The sequence below is a fragment of the Cydia pomonella genome, chromosome 27 (genome assembly GCF_033807575.1).
Source record: "Cydia pomonella isolate Wapato2018A chromosome 27, ilCydPomo1, whole genome shotgun sequence".
NCBI classification, from domain to species: Eukaryota; Metazoa; Arthropoda; class Insecta; order Lepidoptera; family Tortricidae; genus Cydia; species Cydia pomonella.
This window is the reverse complement of record NC_084729.1, coordinates 2,812,425-2,832,552: the sequence shown is the minus strand read 5'-3', so window position 1 is coordinate 2,832,552 and position 20,128 is coordinate 2,812,425. Positions and strand designations below refer to the sequence as shown.

Here is a 20,128-nt window from a genome sequence, read left to right as displayed (position 1 = left end):
ATGTTTTTTCACCACACCAACTGGTAAAGGCCCTCCTGATTGTTCAAAAACTAATGAGAAAGTTGCGTTTTATCCACATGTGGGGCAAAGTAATCAGATGCAAATTTTGAGTCGTTTCCTTATGTTAGCTGGTCGAATTGATTTTTAAATGATAATTTTGGATGATAAATATTTAATTACGTTCATTTGGATTTTATTTGGTTTTTTTTTTTTGGTATTTCATAGCTATTATTTTCCTCGCGTTAGTGTGGTGAAAAATGTTGTGTTTCACTCGGAGGCAAAGGTTTATTTAACCCTCGTGCCTTGAAACCCTCACAACGCTCAAGATTCCACTTATCGAATCTTTCGCTTGCTCGGGTATCAATATTAGCATGAGCGGTTAAACAACAACTTTGCCCCCTTATAAAACAAATAACTATTAAACATGTGATGTGTTATTCATACTCTTCATCATTCATCATTTTGGATCACCCCTCGTATACATACACCAATATATAAAAAACCGGCCAAGAGCATGTCGGGCCACGCTCAGTGTAGGGTTCCGTAGTTACTCTTCCGTCACAATAAGCTAAACTGGAGCTTAAAGTATAGTAAATTGTTAACCAAGGGATGAAACGGTACCTTTCACCCGAGTTAAACAAATAGGCAAATTTGCATAATCAGTACCTAATTAAAATAAGTCTTTTTACTATGAAGGGAAAACTTTTTGCGATAACTCAAAAACAGCTAAACTGATCATGTCCGCTATAGTTTTCATTTAATGTCTTTCTTAAGCTCTACTTCCACGATTTTTTTTCATATTTTTTGGACCTATGGTTCAAAAGTTAGAGGGGGGGGGACACATATTTTTTTTCTTTCGGAGCGATTATCTCCGAATATATTCACTTTATCAAAAATGTTTTTTGAAAACCCCTATTAGTTTTGAAAGACCTTTCCAACGATACCCCACACTCTAGGGTTGAAGCGAAAAAAAAAATTCACCCCCACTTTACGTGTAGGGGAGGTACCCTAAAAAAAATTAAATTTTTAGATTTTATTGTACGACTTTGTCGGCTTTATTGATTTATATATCCATGCCAAATTTCAGCTTTCTAGCATTAACGACCACGGAGCAAAGCCTCGGACAGACAGACAGACAGACAGACAGACAGACAGACAGACAGACAGACAGACAGACAGACGGACATGGCGAAACTATAAGGGTTCCGTTTTATGCCATTTGGCTACGGAACCCTAAAAAGGGCAACCTGTCACTACTAGTTTATTTCGCAAAGCGACAACCATGTTCTCTAGAACAGTAGCGCTGCTCCTAATATTAGCGCTCGTAGTTAATATAGAAGCGCTCAGCCCCCGAAACGAGAGAGTGCCTAGATGTGACGATTACTGCTCTGCAGGAAAAATTCAAGAAAGTAGTGCGTGTTGTACTAATAACGGGTACCTCGGATACGCTTTCTGTGTTAACGGGCAAATGTGGTGTTACAACTAGACTGATTATTAGCTACTGTTACTACATACTGTCATGATTTTAAAATATTAATTTAATTATTTGGGTGATTATTAAGGTTAATCTGGTAATATTGGTATCGTGCTCCCTTCTCTTTGCTCGAAAAATGATAAAAACAAAGGAGGGTACTTATGAATAATGAAAAAAATGTCTGGGTTGGAATGGAGAACGAAGTTAACGGTCGACTGACGTGGTTGTTGAGGGATTGAGAAGTGTAGATTTTAAGAAGGCATTACTGTGGATAAGTTAAGGTTGGAGAAATAAATAATCATAGCAAATCAAGTGGTGAGTTTTGTTTCATTTCTAGGTAATTGTTCTGCTGTACCTATTTGCTTTCTGTTTCTGTTCCAGTAACACGTGGTTTTTAGTGTTCCGTACCCGAAGGGTAAAACCCTATTACTAAGACTCTGCTGTCCGTCCGTCTATCCGTCTCCAGGCTGTATCTCATGTATTTATTTGTTGTTATACTGGTAACAGAATACATCATCTGTGAAAATTTCAACTGTCTAACTATCACGGTTCATGAGTAGACATCGGAGTTTTTATCGCATGGTAAAACTAATAGCGAGCTATGGAGTCGACATTAGCAATAAAATTCAACTCGCATTCATACTCATTCACTTATTTAATTAGTGATTTAACAAGTACATGATACTACTACTACTGGCCTTAGCGTCTATTTCAGACGATCTATAGTGCAATGTCCGCAAAACATCTTTTTTGGTGACTGAAAAGACCGATGCGAGAGCGGCATACTCTGCCACAGAGCTGGCAAGAGAAGTTCGCGACGGACTGTGACGTTTCGCTACGGTGCCTTTTTAGGGTTCCGTAGCCAAATGGCATAAAACGGAACCCTTATAGTTTCGCCATGTCCGTCTGTCTGTCTGTCTGTCTGTCTGTCTGTCCGAAGCTTTGCTCCGTGGTCGTTAGTGCTAGAAAGCTGAAATTTGGCATGGATATATAAATCAATAAAGCCGACAAAGTCGTACAATAAAATCTAAAAAATTAATTTTTTTAGGGTACGTCCCCTACACGTAAAGTGGGGGTGAATTTTTTTTTTCGCTTCAACCCTAGAGTGTGGGGTATCGTTGGAAAGGTCTTTCAAAACTAATAGGGGTTTTCAAGAAACATTTTTTGATAAAGTGAATATATTCGGAGATAATCGCTCCGAAAGAAAAAAAAAATGTGCCCCCCCCCCCTCTAACTTTTGAACCATAGGTCCAACAAATATGAAAAAAATCGTGGAAGTAGAGCTTAAGAAAGACATTAAATGAAAACTATAGCGGACATGATCAGTTTAGCTGTTTTTGAGTTATCGCAAAATGTTTTCCCTTCATAGTAAAAAGACTTACTTTAATTAGGTACTGATTATGCAAATTTGCCTATTTGTTCAACTCGGGTGAAAGGTACCATTTATTACACTTTAAGCTCAAGTTTAGCTTATTGTGACGGAAGAGTAACTACGGAACCCTACACTGAGCGTGGCCCGACATGCTCTTGGCCGGTTATTTCCCTTTTGTCTGCCAGTGCCGCAAACCAGGCCTCGTCGCAGAAGTTGCGACCATCTCCAACGCACTTGCGCCACTCTGCATGATAATGGTTTGGAAATTTAACCGGTTTCCGAGCCTTGGCTCCCGCCAGCAAAATGGTTGTTATTGTTTATTGTATTTTTTTTAATTTTCCTGTTAAGTTTCTTTAAAAAAATATATTTACCTTCCTGTCGCGCATTAAGCTGCGCAAATATTATGAATGAACAATGTAGACGATGAGGAAACTGTATCAATACACCACTTTACTAAGTTTTCCCTGTTTGTGTACACGCCGTATATATACGAGTTGAATCAGTAATTACCTCACAAGTATACCTGCTTTCGAGACGAATACAGGTACTGACAAACTTAATTTAATACAACGAATACAGGTACTGACAAACTTAATTTAATACAACGAATACAGGTACTGACAAACTTAATTTAATACAACATAACACTTGTGAGGAAAAACCAAAATTTTAAGCGAAATTATTCGTAAATACGGTGTCATTTCGAAAATTCGTCCGCCATATTGTCATTTTTAACAGGTTAGGCACAGACCCTAATCCGGTATTTAGCCACGATTGAAAACTGTGTAAATAGTTATTTGTGCAACAAGATAGGAAAGTTAGTATTTCTTGCGAGTGTTGATTTTGAGTCCCGAGTAAGCGAAAGATTCTAAGTTAGAATGTTGAGCGGAGCGAGGGACTCAAAAACACGAGATGTAAAATAACTTTGCTCTCGTGTGACACATACAACTTTTCACCTCAGTAGTGAGAACATATTTAAGGTAAAAAAAAAATTCAACGTCAAGTAAAGTTTTTATTCCTGTATTCATGGTCTTAACTCAATTAAAAAGCTACTTTGTCTCACTCCCTGGAGTGAGGAAAGTCGTACTTTCGTCACTCCCTGGACCCGCGATTTCGGGGTTGGTCCTCCATGGCATCGGGATTGCACATATTTTTTGCCACCTTGTATATCGTCTGGAATAAATGGCTCTACTACTACTACTATATCGTCTCCTAGTAGGTAGTATAGTACAAGCTTGGTTTATTTTGGGGCTAGGTCGATCTGTGTTATTGAACTTAAATACCTAGTTTGTTTCATTTCAGAAACCCCTTCCATCTCGAAAAATCAAAATGGCCGTTATCAAGACAAGCTTGATCCTACTCATCGTCGCCTGTGCACTCATTGCCAACACTGAAGCTATCAATAACTGGGTTTGTAGCATGTTGCTATTTTTGAAGTGAAAACTTATTTAGCGGCACTGTGCACTTTTTGCGATGGGGAAAAAAATTTAAACTCGCGACAGGTCACGTGACCGATAGATTCGACAGATTGAAAATTCGTAAGACGGACACGTGACCTGATCGAAAACTGTTACAATGTCATTAAAGCTAGTTAGAGTCGTTGAAATTATGAATGGAAGTTAAACTTTTTAATATTAATTAATTGTAATAAGTAGTTCTCAAGTGTTATATTTTTAATATTTGTGTACGATAGCGCAATAAATTAACATTGTATTTTACCACATAAATGATAGTACTTTTATACTAATAATTAAAGCAATTCCTGCAAAATTATTCCCTAACCATTCCAAAATAAAAAAATGCAAAACGTTAATATTCAAGTTTTCACTTCTGCCGGCACTCCCGGAGTGCATCCCGTTGATTTTTTTAATATTTATCTATTTGTCATGAAAGTGAAGGAAGCGAAAGAGGTATGTCAGGATCGTAGCAATTGGAAATCCGTGGTCTCTGCCTACCCCTTCGGGAAATAGGCGTGATTATATGTATGTATGTATGTATGTTATCTATCAGTGGCAGGGCAAGGCCAAAATTTTATGTGGGCAAGGTACATTTAGCGAGGCCCTCTGGTGGCGCAAGAAATAATGAACATTTTTTACGTTGTGTCCGAGATATAGTTGAGGCGCGAGGCCCCTTGGACCGCCAGGCCGTAGGCGGTGGGTGCAACCATAATGTATGTGAAATAATTCAGGCCGCGTGTACATATTTTTGGCACTTTGTCCATGTCGATATTTAATACCTTGACTGGATATTGATACCAGTAATATGGACCTCGTCAATTCATTAGATCCTAAAATGTCGTAATTTTTTTACTATTAAGTCTAGTTTCAGAGAATATTACCTTTTTAGTAAAACTTGACTAAATAAATAAATTTTTACAATTAATCAAAAAGATCTTGTTCTAATTTTTTTAAATACTGTTGCTCAAAACGTATTACTTTACGTAGTGCTATTGATTATTCATTATTATACAATACTTCTTACTATTAGAAACGACGAAACATCCAAGCAAGTTTGTGAAGTTAGGGCTTGTAGAGTTAGAAGCTTGGCTCTACAAGAGATCTGATATTTTTTAACAGTGCGGACCTTATGGTTTTGTCTTGGCAACATTTTACATGAAAATGTTATTGATGGGATCTAATTTTCACGATTGCCTACTTAACGAAATATTCAAAAGCTTACAAAAAAACCAAAACGACCTTATTCATAAGAAAGATCCAAATTTTCGTGGAACACGTTCTGCCATCTTGCCGCTAAGAGGGACATAGTAGATTGTGAGACACATTTTATCACAAATTGTGACACAAGGAGACAAAATGACATATTTACGGCGAGGGCGTAACAATGTACGCAGGATTCAATAATCCTGAAACGAAGGCAAGAATACTTTACTGCCATCTTTCTACACATGATTCAAACTTTTAGAACGTCATTTGACTTTGATCCTTATTCTTTCACTGATATGTGTTAAATTTGTTAAATAAGAAAAAGTGGCGGCATCGTTCCGAGCAATGGCGCCACAACCTTTGGCCTATGTCCGGTAAGATGGCGCTACTTTTTGATATTTAACACATACTTATCAGTGAAAAAATAATGATCAATTGGCTTTCTAAAAGTTGGAATTATCTGTCGAAAGATGGCAGTAAATTTACTGTGGCTACATTTTCTTTGACAATCCACCTCTATTTCCAATTCTCTTTGCTTTAGGGCACTAGTAAGGGTCCATATTCGGTTGCATAAAAGTTTAAGTCATATCTTTGATACGCATAACAACTTGTGTCATAATCATCATTGCGCATACAAATGAAAAGTCATATTACATTATGTTCTACATTAGCCATAATACTTGATGACATACATAGCACTTGTCATATATTTTTTGTGCATACCTAACGAACCTTACCTAAAATTTTATGCGAATTAAATTTATGACTATAAAAATTATGACATAACTCATTTATGACAAAAACCCAGTTATGCTTAGGAATAATTCTGACTAAAGATTTTTATGACTCCCAATTGTATGCATAAAGTTTTATGACAATTAAAAATATGACAAACGTTGTTATGCGACCAGAGGGAGTCCCCACTGGTACATGTAAAATAGAGTAGACTACCGAACCCTACCGAATTTTTACAACATCGATTTGTTATGGATGAAAAAACAGTAGTTTTATCTTACATCCTATGATCCAGGTTCGCGTCCCGCCGTGCGACATAGTCTGCAGCCGCAGCGACCCCGAGAAGGACTCCTGCTGCCAGGCTCATGGACACGCCTTCCACGCCAACTGCTATGGCGGCATGAACTGCTATAGACGATAGGACAGCTGATGATGATGACTTCAGAATCTCATTACCTACCGGATTGTGCTGTTTTGGATTTGATAAAGCAAATTGGAAATTGTTAATTTTACCTTTAAGAACTGTAACTAATTTTTATTACAATTTAATCCCTTCTCTATTTTTTACACCGATATAACCCGACGGATTTTAAAGATGTATTCTTGACCGCATTTAGAGACTAAAATGTCATAGAAAGTTTTCAGAAATCGGTCTTGTTTTAGAGATAATGACAATTTTTGTAAAAAAACATTTCTGTAATAACTTAGCGAAAAACTCCTTTTTGGCTGCGACGCGGCCACTGTGACTTGGTCTAGAAGTAAGAAGAAATAACGTGTCGCATGAAAAAAAAGCAAAAAAAAATTTTTTTTACTGATAAAAAAAAAATTGCCGAATTTTCCCAAAACTTATATAAAATTTTTTGCTCCTCATGACCTCAGGAATGCGTGGTTAAAATTTGTCGGGTTTTACCAGCCCACGGTGTATACTATCAGCTATGCCTTTGATTCCTGTCCTATGTTTTGTATGAAAGTATCTAAAATTGTATTCATTGTAGAATAAAGGACCTTTAAAAATAATCTTTTATTCGTTTTATTTCGTAACACGACATTTATTTGTCTGAGAGACTTAAGCACGCATGCTGTAAGGCTTGGCCTTAACTTGCATGCCTGCTACGAGTAAAACGGGGACATGAACTGCTAAACAACCGTTGTTTTTATAGATATCTCAGATACAAGATGGCCGAAAAATACTTTGGCAAAACATTTTTCACCACACCCGATGGTAAAGGCTCTATTGATTGTTCAAAAACTGATGAGAAAGTTGCATTTTATCCACATGTGGGGCAAAGTAATCTCATGCAAATTGTGTGTTTTCTTATGGTCGCTGATAGAATTAACTTTTAAATGATTTGAATGATAAATATTTAATGACGTTCATTTCGAAATGATTTGATATCTTAGTTACCGTTTTCTTCCGGTTGGTGTGGTGAAAAAAATTGTGATTCACTCGGAGGCAAAATTTGTTTATCCCTCCTGCCTTGAAACACTCGCAACGCTCAAGATTTAACTTTTCGAACTACTCGCTACGCTCGTGGTTCAATTTTGGAATCTTTCGCCTGCTCGGGTATCAATGCGATTAACAACTTTGCCCCCTTGTAAAACAAATAACTATTAATGCGGCATAATGTATCATTTTCAAAGCGTTTGTGTTGATTAGTTTGTAAACGAACGAAAAGCCAATGAAGAGAAAATTAATGGTTTCGTAGAAATTACCGAAATTTGCCTCCATATATAGGGTATTACTGCTATGTTCTGCCGCCAGAGTGCAACACTAGCACCTTTCATAAACCATAGAGTAACTTGTGCCTTAAACTGTTTTTTGACATGTTTTTACAGATAATAAAATATGACATTGATGCATCAAGGCGGTTTGTTTACAAAGGGCCTACCGGGAAACGCGAAAATCGAAGTTTAGTTATCTTCATCACTCGAATATGCAAGAGTGATAGAGATTAGATAACGAAAATTCGATTTTCTTGTTTCGCGGTAGATTGTGATGTATTGTGGTAGTGGCGCCCCCTACGCAGAGTTTCGCGTGATATTCCTTGATATTTGAACATTTTTTAACAAAAATGACACTTTCATTTAAAAGTAAGAGGGGGGGGGGGGGCACATATTTTTTTTCTTTAGGAGCGATTATTTCTGAAAATATTAATTATATCAAAAAATGGTTTTAGGAGACCCTAATTTGTTTTGAAAGACCTTTGCAACGATATTCCACACGATTGGGTTAAAGTGATTTTTGTTTTCAGAAAAATAAAGAGTTGTTTCCAATTTTTTGAAACGTTTGTAATACGTTCTATATTAACCAAACGTTGCCCTAAAATTTAACTTTTACTCTAAAGACGGCTTTAAATATGTTAAATTAACAAAATATATTTTGACCCATGCTTTCGCGCCCAAAACGCTCTTTGAAAATTGTATGACGTCACAGTTTACGGTTTGACACAACTATGTACATACCAAAGAGTAAAGTAATTATATAGGTGCTATTCTCAGTGCAGAATTTGATACTCAAGCCGTAGCCATTTAGGTGGTGGGCAAGCTGTGTATGCGTGCGTGTGAGTTTTTAACCAGCTAATAAAATATGTTTTCTATAATAATGAGTTTTTATATATTATAAAGTATTTATTGTCCATTAGCATTTCTATGATGTTAATTTTTAGTGCAGATATCGAAGCTTCAGTTAATTGCCCACCACCAAAATGGCTACGGCTTGAATATTAAATTTTGTGCGAGAACAGACCTATATACTTATTTTACTCTTTGGAACAGACAACGGGGGGCCTACAGCAAAAACCGAAAATCGTATATTGTGGGGATCTTTTTCTTTTACTCTTACTAAGACGTAATTAGAATGACAGAGAAAAATGCCCGCAATGACGAACTTCGATTTTCGCGGTTATAGCCCAGTGTCAAACCGTGAGTTGTGACGTCATCAGAATCTTCAATGTCGTTTCGACGTGACGTGTGTTAAAAGATATTTTAAATTCAATATTTACAAAAATATGCTCATTAGAGGTTCACTAAAGGTAGTTCAACATGTTCTTATAATCCATAAGAATTTATTGGGATACTATTCTGCCCTAAGATTTGTAGATGGAAACAACCCTATTCTGTTTGGGAGGTATCCGAAAAAAACTTTGTATTTTACTGTCCTATGTCATGCATGGTTCATGTATCCGTGTTAAATTGCAGCTTTATAGCACTAACGATCTCGGAGCAAAGCTTCGGACGAATATTTTTACAGTACATATGGCGCTACTTTACCGCACTGTTGCGATAATCAGCACATTACGAAACCCAAAATTACACACACACGCACACGCACATTACGTATGTCCAAAATTGTAAGGGCCATATGTACTGTAAAACGTTGTACGATACATGTGCGAAAAGGTAGTTCGTAACGCGTGACGATTTAAAACACTCCCTTCGGTCGTGTTTTAATTTATCGCCACTCATTTCAAATTTCCTATTTTTCGTTCTTGTATCGTAATGTACTATTACAGTACATATGGTGCTACTTTACCGCACTAGTGCGAAAATTAGCATATTACGTTACTGTGTCGAACATTTAAAGGGCCATATGTACTGTAAAACGTTGTACGATACATGTGCGAAATCTTTATCGGTAAAAAGAAAGACGTTGTTCAGTAAAAACTTATCATTTTATTGCAAACAAAATATATAACTCATTGTTTTTACGACAATATTTCAAATGGAATATATAATAAACGACATACACATATTTCGTTTTAAAAATCCTTTCGAACAAACACGATACTATTCACATCAAAGCAAAAAATACATTAATGATTGTCATTAATATAAGAATTACTATCGTTATCGTTCAAAAGGATGTGCAGGTATCATAGTACTATTAACAGATGGCGCTATTTTGCCACATTTTGTTACAACTTTGCCTCCTCGAGGGCAAAGTTGACCAACAATATTTTTTGCCCATTATGGTGGGTTATTTTAATTTCAATTTTCTCCTAATTTAAACCACTACGATCATCAGATCAATATGCGAAAGCGGGAGATCAATACCAGCAAAGTTTTAACCCTTTGAACGCCACGCCTATCTTGTGCGGCGCATCGTGAACCTTGTCGGAATGCACGAAGGTTGATATTGGGCTGTCGCCGCGCGCGTCAGTTGACATTTTCCGCAGTCAAAGGGTTAAGCAGATGTTAGATTAAAAGCTTGTGTCCAAATTGACATATTCTTGCCGTTCTCATTTTGTTTTTGTCAATTGTTTTATCGATATTTAACAATTTATCTTATTACTAAAAAACAATGTATGGGGAAATTTTTATTATACTTAAAATCTACAGCATTAAAAATAAATTTGGCCCTGTGCATTTTAAGGTAACCACATTGATAATTTGGAACTTCCGAAAAAAAATGTCAAATCTTTATAATTTTTGCAAGGACAGACAATTCTTAAGCTTAAGTTACGATTGAAAACAAACTTATAAATTAATATGCATTGTGGTGTGTTCAATTGTTCATTGTGATGATTATAGAATAGGTACACATGACTTCATAATTCTATTTTTAACCATATCTAAGATCTCTAACATTTAATTATTAATATTATGCAAATATTATGTTTAAGTCAATCTCAAATAATAACGTAACTATTTTGTTTCAACCGGATTGTATAACACATTCTATCAACTAAATTAATTAATTATTCATGCGAATAATGCATATAAAGTAACCAGTTGATATCATATTTCTAAAACATGTTAAGCATTTATGGGATTTTAGAAGCAATGCGATAATCCATCCATATATACAAAAAAATCGGACAGACAGACGGACATGACGAATCTATAAGGGTTCCGTTTTTTGCCATTTGGCTACGGAACCCTAAAAATATCGTCACGAACGAAATTCGTTCGAACCAGATTAACTTAGCCAAATGCTTATAACAAGATTACGATTAGCATGAATAAGAATAACAACTAAATCTCATATTGTAATAAACTCGGTGTTAAACTATCGCGGTGACAAAAACCAGCACTAATGAGGCAAATAACATAAAAAATATACATAATTTTATATAAGTGCGAGAGAGACAGCTCTAATTTTAAATGGTGTCATTTCATTCACATTTGTGTTATTTTTTTTTTATTTTTTTTTACATTAAAAGTGATCGACGCACAATATATCTATTTTATGAATCTGCCAATACACTTATCCGACTGAGCTAAGTCTTTGCTGACTTTGCCAGAACAAAGTGTGGCAGTGCCACTGTAAACGTCATATTTCATTTATAGTTAATGGACACTTAGTCACCGAAAAGTGTACAGAGTTAGGTTTATCTGACTCTATGTACGTTATATACCTAGTATTAAACTTTTGTTCACTGGTAAAATTACCTTCTGTGGTAATAATAAACATAATGCAACTATTACTAAAACCCGGCTTTAAGCTCTATGAATGACATGAAAATTTCATAAGTTTCGCCTTATGTCATGGTTTACTTAACTAAAACTTAATAATAACTTAATTATATATCGCATAAGGCACTGAACAATTAAGCTGTGAAACACATGATCTTAAATGTTAATTTGCGATATATTATACCTTCTTATCGTGTCCTTCGTAAACACTTTACTTAAGATAAGAAAAGATAAAAAAAAATATTCGTGACATTCAAAAACATTTACAGGCAACAAAAACAGAAGAAACTTAAAACCCTTACCTAAATAAGGTACATATTTCATAGTGTTTCGTATAAAAATGTAATGTCAACTTTGCCCACCAGGAAACAGTAGGAAATCAATGTAGGTAAGTATAGTTTAATTGCAAAATGTACTTCACTTATTTTATTATTTAAGAAACACTACAACTTTTAGTTTAATATTTCATCATTTTAGAATATATTTGTATATTAACCTAATGTGATAGGTACGAAGTGTGAGCAAAGTTAAATCAGTGGGCAATGTGAGCTCGTACAAAAAATAATTGTTAAAGAACGGCGCCATAACCTTTGGGTTATGTCCGGTAAGATGGCGCCACTTTTTGATATTTAACAAATTGAACACATATCAGTAAAATAATATGGATCAAAGTCAAATGGCGCTCTAAAAGTTTTAATCATGTGTCGAAAGATGGCAGTAAATTTACTGTGCCTACAAAGCTTTCTTTAACAATCCACCTCTATTTCAAATCTCTTCAGAATAAGCTAGTGTGGTAAGGTAACAAGTTTAATTAAGGGTTTCCCGGTTTCTGCGGGCCGGTATTTGAGATTCCTTGTTAAGGATTCTCAAATCCAAAAATAGTCTATCCAAAGGACTTTTCATGTTTGTATGACATTCATACGATGTATATATGTACGGTCAACGGCATTTCTTGAGGAAGTCGAGCACCTCGGGCGGGTAGGGGCGGCTGATGGACTTGCTCTGGGAGCGCGCGTACTCGATGGGCGTCACCGAGCTGGAAACAAAATATTTTGATCATAAATTTATGTTACAGTACATATGGTGCTACTTTTCCGCACTAGTGCGTAAATTAGCACATTATGTAACTATGTCTCAAATTTAAAGGGTCATATGTACTGTAAAACGTTGTACGATACATGTGCGAATAGGTAATTCGCAACTCGTGTCGATTTTCTTCGGTCGTGTGTTATCGCCACTCGTTACGAATTTACTATTTTTCGCATTTGTATCGTAAATAACTATTGTACTTATCAAGAGCTGGGCAGACTTGTCAGTACGTACAATAAAAAAATTAATCACGTAGATATTTATGGTTGTAGTTTAAGTGTATATAAACGTATTAACACGCCCTATAAACTAAGCACCAAGGCTCAGAAACCAGTTAAATTTCCAATCCGTTATCATATACTTCGCGCAAATACTTTTAATTTCGGTTTCACTCGAAAAACCGTTATTTTGAAACCTGTTTATGAGAATAGTTCTTGTCCAATTAACCGGTTTAGTACAATAAAAACCGGTTTCTTCCTCGTCGAATAAACAGGGTTATTCAGGTTACAATAAAGTTCTTAATTATAACGCATTCTTAAGTTCGGAGTAAAACCGAAATAAACCGGTATTTACCGCTATTTTTTAAAACGGTTCCGAATCTTGTTAAATACTACTAAAGAGCATCCCTCGAAACGATGCCGCCATACCTTTGGCCTAAGGTCTATTAGAAGACGCCTATTTTTCGATATGTAACAATGTTCTGTGTGGTAGGGCACAGCACAGCGAATGTCATTTCAGATCTAGAGCAGAGCCCAACTGGGGAAGTACCTCCACCTTACAGAAAATCGCATAAAAATTTTAATCATGTGTCGAAAGTTGGCAGTAAATTTACTGTGGCTACAGTTTTCTTTGATAATCCACCTCTATTTCAAATAGTGTTACCACATATTCCGTAAGGTTGGCAAGTAGAATGCTCACCTGCGGTTGGACACGTGGGCCAGCTGCTTCCACTTGGCGCGGTCCAAGTGTTGGAACAGCGTCATGACGAGCCGCAGCTCGCAGGTGGAGGAGTTGACGGCCAGGTGCAGCGCCGTGTCCCCGCCCTTCACGTCCTGCGACAGACAACGCCATCTTTCATATTGACCGAGCGAAGCGATGGTACACCAATATTTAACTTGGGGACAAATCTGTTAGCTATAGTCTGTATCTTTAGGTATTTAAAAAAGGTAAACAAACAATTTGTACATTTTCGGGTAGTTTTAATATTTATTGGTTAACCAACCAAATACAAAACCGCCTGGATCTGTCACTGAACGACCTGACTTTAAACCTACATATTTGATCATGTAATGTTTTCATCTACCCTGAACTGCCTTAAGGAGCCATTTGAGGGTAGATTTTACCTTTTTTTAAATACCTAAAGATACAGACTATAGAGGTACAGTCAATGTACGATTATAAAATATCGACACGTACAAAGTGCCAACCATAGACATAATACACAGACACCGATAGTCTCCATACGGCTTATCTGCGAAAAGCGAAGGCGAAACACGATCGTCGTGTGCGTGCGACGCGACGAATACTCAATACTCAATACATTTATTGCACATAATGGTTAAATACAGGTGGTAATCTTAATTCTATGTTCTCACATTATGTACCCTGTTGGGCGCAGCAAATATGGAGAAAGGCACTATGTAATCTAATATTATTTTATGTACATTAACTATATTTTTAAAACTTATCATTTAAAAAATCATTTAAGGATTTGAAATATGTTGCCAGTACCGTAAAACCACCCAACTATAGTCCAATACTGCAACTATGGTCCACAAGTTCAAAAGGAAATTAAGTATCTATACCAATGTTCCTTTCGGTTTACTCCTAGTTTTACCTTCCATTTGTAAACATACTTTGCCTTAGAACTACAAAAATATAGTAAAATACACACCTGAACGAGAAAAATTTAGTTTATTTGTGGACCATAGTTGGGAGCTTTGGACTATAGTTGGGTGGTTTTACGGTATATATTTATTCCCGTCCGAGTAGGGGTATTTTAACAACATTCTTATACTTGGTTATCAATATTTTGAAAGTATGTAGATTTTTAATTTTGTAACAAAAGCTTTTTAGGGTTCCATTATTTTTTTTATACTACGTCGGTGGCAAACAAACATACGGCCCGCCTGATGGTAAGCAGTCTCCGTCGCCTATATACGCCTGCAACTCCAGAGGAGTTACATGCGCGTTGCCGACCCTAAACCCGCCCCCCCTCGTAGAGCTCGGGCAACCTTACTCACCGGCAGGAACACAACACTATGAGTAGGGTGTAGTGTTATTTGGCTGCGGTTTTCTGTAAGGTGGAGGTACTCCCCCAGTTGGGCTCTGCTCTAGATCTGGAATGACATCCACTGGCTGTGCCCTACCACACAAAGCGAGATGAAATTCACAATGCCCATACCTCCGTTTTGGACGTAGTTTAAGGACGTACCCGGGTCCAAAATTATTACATTGAACCCTCAAATTTTGAGTGTGTAGTATAGCTAAAGTTTTTCTGACAGCAATGCAGTCAGTAGTATTGTCGTGCCGCAATACTGCTGCGGTCGACTGCATTACAGCAGGAAATGTCAAATACATAGGTAATTTACCTAATACAAAACTATCAAATTTGTCTACATAAACATGCATCAAAAAGTATTGGTTCCGTAGCGGTGCGCCACTGCTAGACACCAAAATTGGACAACACCAGGTATTGGCTGTTGTATTTATAAATGTTGTTATGTATTTTTCATGTCACCATATGATGTTACTATAAATATTGTACTGACTTGTAAAAGAGCCCTTGAGGCCTAAATGCAGAATAAATTTTTGAATTTTGAATTTTTGAACGCAGTGGTAAATGCTATATTTTCATACAAATCGGGAGACAATCAAGGACCATTGAATTGAGGAAAATTTATTGAACGAAGCTATCGAGTTTTATAGAATAATTTAGCCTATTTCTTAATCACAACACGTTAGATGGCGCTGGCTGTCACGTAAACAAGTGCTCTGCGATATTTTTAATGCTAAAAATAGTAAATACTGCCAAAATGTAATAAAAATAAGACTGACGTGATAATAACTATACGTGAAAACTGTGGAAGAGTTATCTAAGTGCAATATGACCAGGAAGTGTTGTAAATATACAAAATACTACAGACTTGCAAATGTTTATTTTTAGACTGAATTCTAACAAAAAAAATGCTTTAAGTGAGAACCAACCGTTTTAAAATACATAAATACAGTGACATAAACAATAAAAACTGCGAAGTGAATAGAAATATGAACATTGTAAATATAAAAGTGACCGTTTCTACGTTTAAATTGACTTGGACTTTGACCGCTGCCATCGGGTCTTGCTTATCACCGTGTCTTTTGTCAAATCATCTAACGATACTTAATTTCGCCCGTTGTGTATGTGCATTCATGGCTGTGCGGTATATGTTAAGCCTGTAGCGCAAAGTGACCGAGTTCGATTCTTATGAACTGAGAAACTTTTTTGCATTTTTTATTTTTTTGTTCTTCCGTTCTTTTTTATTTTTCTTATTGATACAAAAAATACATATGTGCATGCGGTGTTGCATTACTGCCAAACAATAGGACTTTATCTTTGATTTGAGTGAAAGAATTAAGCAAAATGAAGTGTATTGGATGTGATGACCTAATAACTGACCCCTCGGTAATAGTAAGATGTGTCGCATGTAAAGATACTTACCATTTTTGTTGTCTTGGCATGACCCTATCAAATTATTTATCAAGCAAACAAGATCTTGAGCGTAGATGGAACTGCCCGTCATGCTCGAATATTACAAAGAGAAATAGAAATGATAATACGCCCGTAAGAAAACCCTATGACGTAACCGCACCACAAGATGTATCGATGAATGAACTCACTCAAGACGAACCCCAGATAAATATACACAAAGGTAGTATAGCACAACCCAATCAATCCCGTCAGCTACCTATAACAATCGACCAGATCAGCGCCCTGTTAGATTTAAAATTAACTAAGCACAACGAAACCATTAAAAAAGACATAAAACAATTAATCCATTCAGAAATAACTGCGGCTATTGATAAGGTCAAAAACGACTTCTTACAGAGAAATAATATGCTTGACACTCAACAACAAAATCTGACAAAACAGTTACAAGATGCTAACATATTAATAAGGACCCTACAGGATGAAAATAATACAATAAAAAGAGAAATAACAGATTTACAAGCACATCTCAGTGCGAGCTTGATATCTTCCACTAAACAAAACGAAAAAAAGTTTATATTGTATGGACTAGATGAGTATCTTGGAGAGACTGAAGAAGATCTTTTTCCGCGGATTAGTTCTATGTTTTACGACATATTACATATAAACATAAATCCCTACATCGAAACTATAGCACGAATTGGGAAAAAAGGTGCTCGCCGCCCGCTCATAATCGAACTGATCAGTCAACGTATGAAGAAATATGTACTTAATAATGCGTCCTGTTTTTATAATACTGGATATGCCGTTGCCGAACTATTAGACAGCACAGCATTAAAAAAAAGACATCAAATGAGAGACTGCCTTCAAAACGCCCGAAAGAACGGCAAACACGCTGTCATACGGAATGGACGATTATTCATAAGTGGCCAAGAATGGGTAATCGATGACGATAAGTCACAGCGACCCCTACAACCGCAGCAGCCTTCAAAGACTGAGGGTCAGCAGTCCAAACAGCTTCAGCTCCCTAATCAGCCACAGGAGGCCTTTCAGCCTCAGCAGCCAACATGTAGTCAGTCACCGCGCCCCGAACATTCCCAGAATGAGCCTGCATACCTCGAAAATACACAACCACGCGTGTCTACCGAAAGCAGCCACCTGAACGATATAAACGCATGCGACTCACAAGATAGGACTTTTCGTGTCTCAACATGATACTTTACGCTTATTCCACCAAAATATAGCTGGCATTTTATCAAAAATTGATGAACTAGAAATAATCCTGGATAGTTTTAAAAATGAAGGAACTGCTCCACACGTAATCTGCCTCTCAGAAACGTTTTTGTCCTCTGGTATCGAAAATAATCTTGTTCTCAAAGACTATGAATTAGTCTCCTTTTACTCTAGACCTAAGAAACGAGGCGGTGTCGCCATAGTGGTTGATAAAACTCTTGATGTAGATGATCTACCTATCATACAAACATTTTCTATCCAACGAGAATTTGAATGCTGTGGCATCGAAATACATAACTCTAATTTGGTAGTCGTGTGCCTATACAGAACTCCTGATTCGAACATAAATTCATTTTTTATACAATTAGAGAAAATGCTAAAGTTTCTCCGATCAAAAGCTAATAGTCGTAAAAAAATTATTATATGTGGCGATCTCAACATTAATACGTTAATTAAAAATAACACAACAAAGGACTATTTTGCTCTTCTTGACAACTATAATATGTTTAGTCATATAAATGAACCTACTCGGAAAAATAATTGCATCGACCATATAATTAGCAGCCTAAAAACGGCGACAGGGAAAACTGTACAATTAGGCCTATCAGACCATAACACAGCTCAAATCGTAACTTTACCCATTAAAATAAATAATTACATACGCGAATGGTACTCTACGAAACGAGACTATAGCGAAGAAAATATCCTCATATTTAAAAATCACGTCAGTCAGCTCTCGTTCTCAGAAATTTACGATGAAAATTGTTCAGATAAAGCATTTACCGTATTTCATGATCTTATAGTTCTATTCCACAATCTTTGCTTTCCTGTAATAAAGATAAAAATATCAAGCGCAAATAGAAAGCTGAAATGGATTACGAAATCACTTAAGCGATGTTGTGTTACGAAAAGAAAACTGTTCCTTAAACATCAAAAAAGCACACAAAATAAAGACTTGAATAAAGAACGGCTGCATAACTATACACGAATACTTAAAAAATGCATCTCTCACTCAAAAAAAATACAAAATACTAAATTCATATCAAACTCATCAAATAAATGCAAAGCTGCGTGGAATGTAATCAAAGGTAGTTACAATCAAACATCTAAAAAAGAAATAACTAGCATTACAGACAGGCATGACATCCAATTACACAGGCCTCAAGACATTGCAGAAGAATTTAATGATTATTATATTAATATAAACCAATCATCTAATAACAGCCATCAGTTCCCAAAGCCAATAACCTTTAAATCTCAACAAAACAGTATGTTTCTAACGCCAACTGGTCCTAGTGAAATATATAAAATCATATGCGCTCTTAAAAATACCTCCTCTACTGGATTTGATGAAATACCGACCAAAATCATAAAAAGTATTTCATCGATACTGGCAGTTCATCTATCGTATTTGATTAACAAATCCTTCGAACAAGGTGCATTCCCTACGATATTAAAAAAATCAGTCGTCAAACCAATATTTAAAAAAGGTAACAAGTCGGAATTAGGTAATTATCGTCCCATCACATTAATCCCTGTCATGGCTAAAATTTATGAACGAGCCATGTACAACAGAATCGAAAGTTTCTTAGACAAATTTAATATTTTAAAGGACGAGCAAAACGGTTTTCGGAAAAAAAAAACTACGACGTTAGCTTGCTTTAAGTTAAATAATTTAATTACGGACTGTATAGACAAAGGCATTCCAGTTGGGGTATTACTGTTGGATATGTCTAAAGCTTTTGACACCGTCTGTCACCGCCGACTTTTAGACAAACTCCAACGGTATGGAATTAGAGGACCCGCATATTCCTGGATCCAAAGTTACTTGTCTGAAAGAAAGCAGTGTACTCAAATTGAGAGGGTTCAACAAAATAAGCTGAAATCGTATAAGTCTCAGTATAAAGTTAATACATACGGGGTGCCTCAAGGCAGCATTTTAGGCCCGTTGTTGTTTTTGATATATATCAATGATTTACCTGAATGTATCCGACATGATTGCATCCTATTTGCTGACGATACCACGATATTAATCAAAGGTACCAATGTAGACTCATATGAATGCGAGGTAAATATGGCATTGAACGATGTCATCGGTTGGCTTAGTGAAAATCATTTAAAGGTAAATCTTACCAAAACAAAATTTATCCAGTTTAGATCATATAAAGCAGCGCCACAGATAATAAACATTTTACATGACAACATCGAAATAGAAGAAGTAGAAGATTCTGTATTCTTAGGCTTAACTTTAGACACTCACTGTAACTGGAAAAAACATGTAGAAAGTGTATGTAAGAAAGTTAATAGATTTATATATGTATTATGGAGACTCAAAGAAACGGTTTCGCAAAAAACAGCTCTCGTAACATATCATGCGTATATCGAGTCTATTTTTAGATATGGGATCATCTTATGGGGAAACTCAGTTGAAATAGAACGTGCATCTGTAGCTCAAAGAA

The 20,128-nt window shown here is 36.2% G+C and overlaps 1 protein-coding gene across 1 annotated transcript in view; it reads right to left on the bottom strand.

Moving 5' to 3' along the window:
• Positions 1 to 11,693: 11,693 nt before the first annotated feature.
• The window catches only part of LOC133532734 (uncharacterized), a 72,370-nt gene continuing 63,935 nt past the window's right edge, over positions 11,694 to 20,128 (bottom strand). The window contains exons 9-10 of the mRNA XM_061871515.1: positions 13,667 to 13,800; positions 11,694 to 12,695 (exon numbers count right to left, since the gene is read on the bottom strand). Coding sequence (XP_061727499.1) covers positions 12,599 to 12,695; positions 13,667 to 13,800 — 231 coding nt within the window. The 3' untranslated portion in view covers positions 11,694 to 12,598. The remainder of the gene's footprint in view (positions 12,696 to 13,666; positions 13,801 to 20,128) is intronic.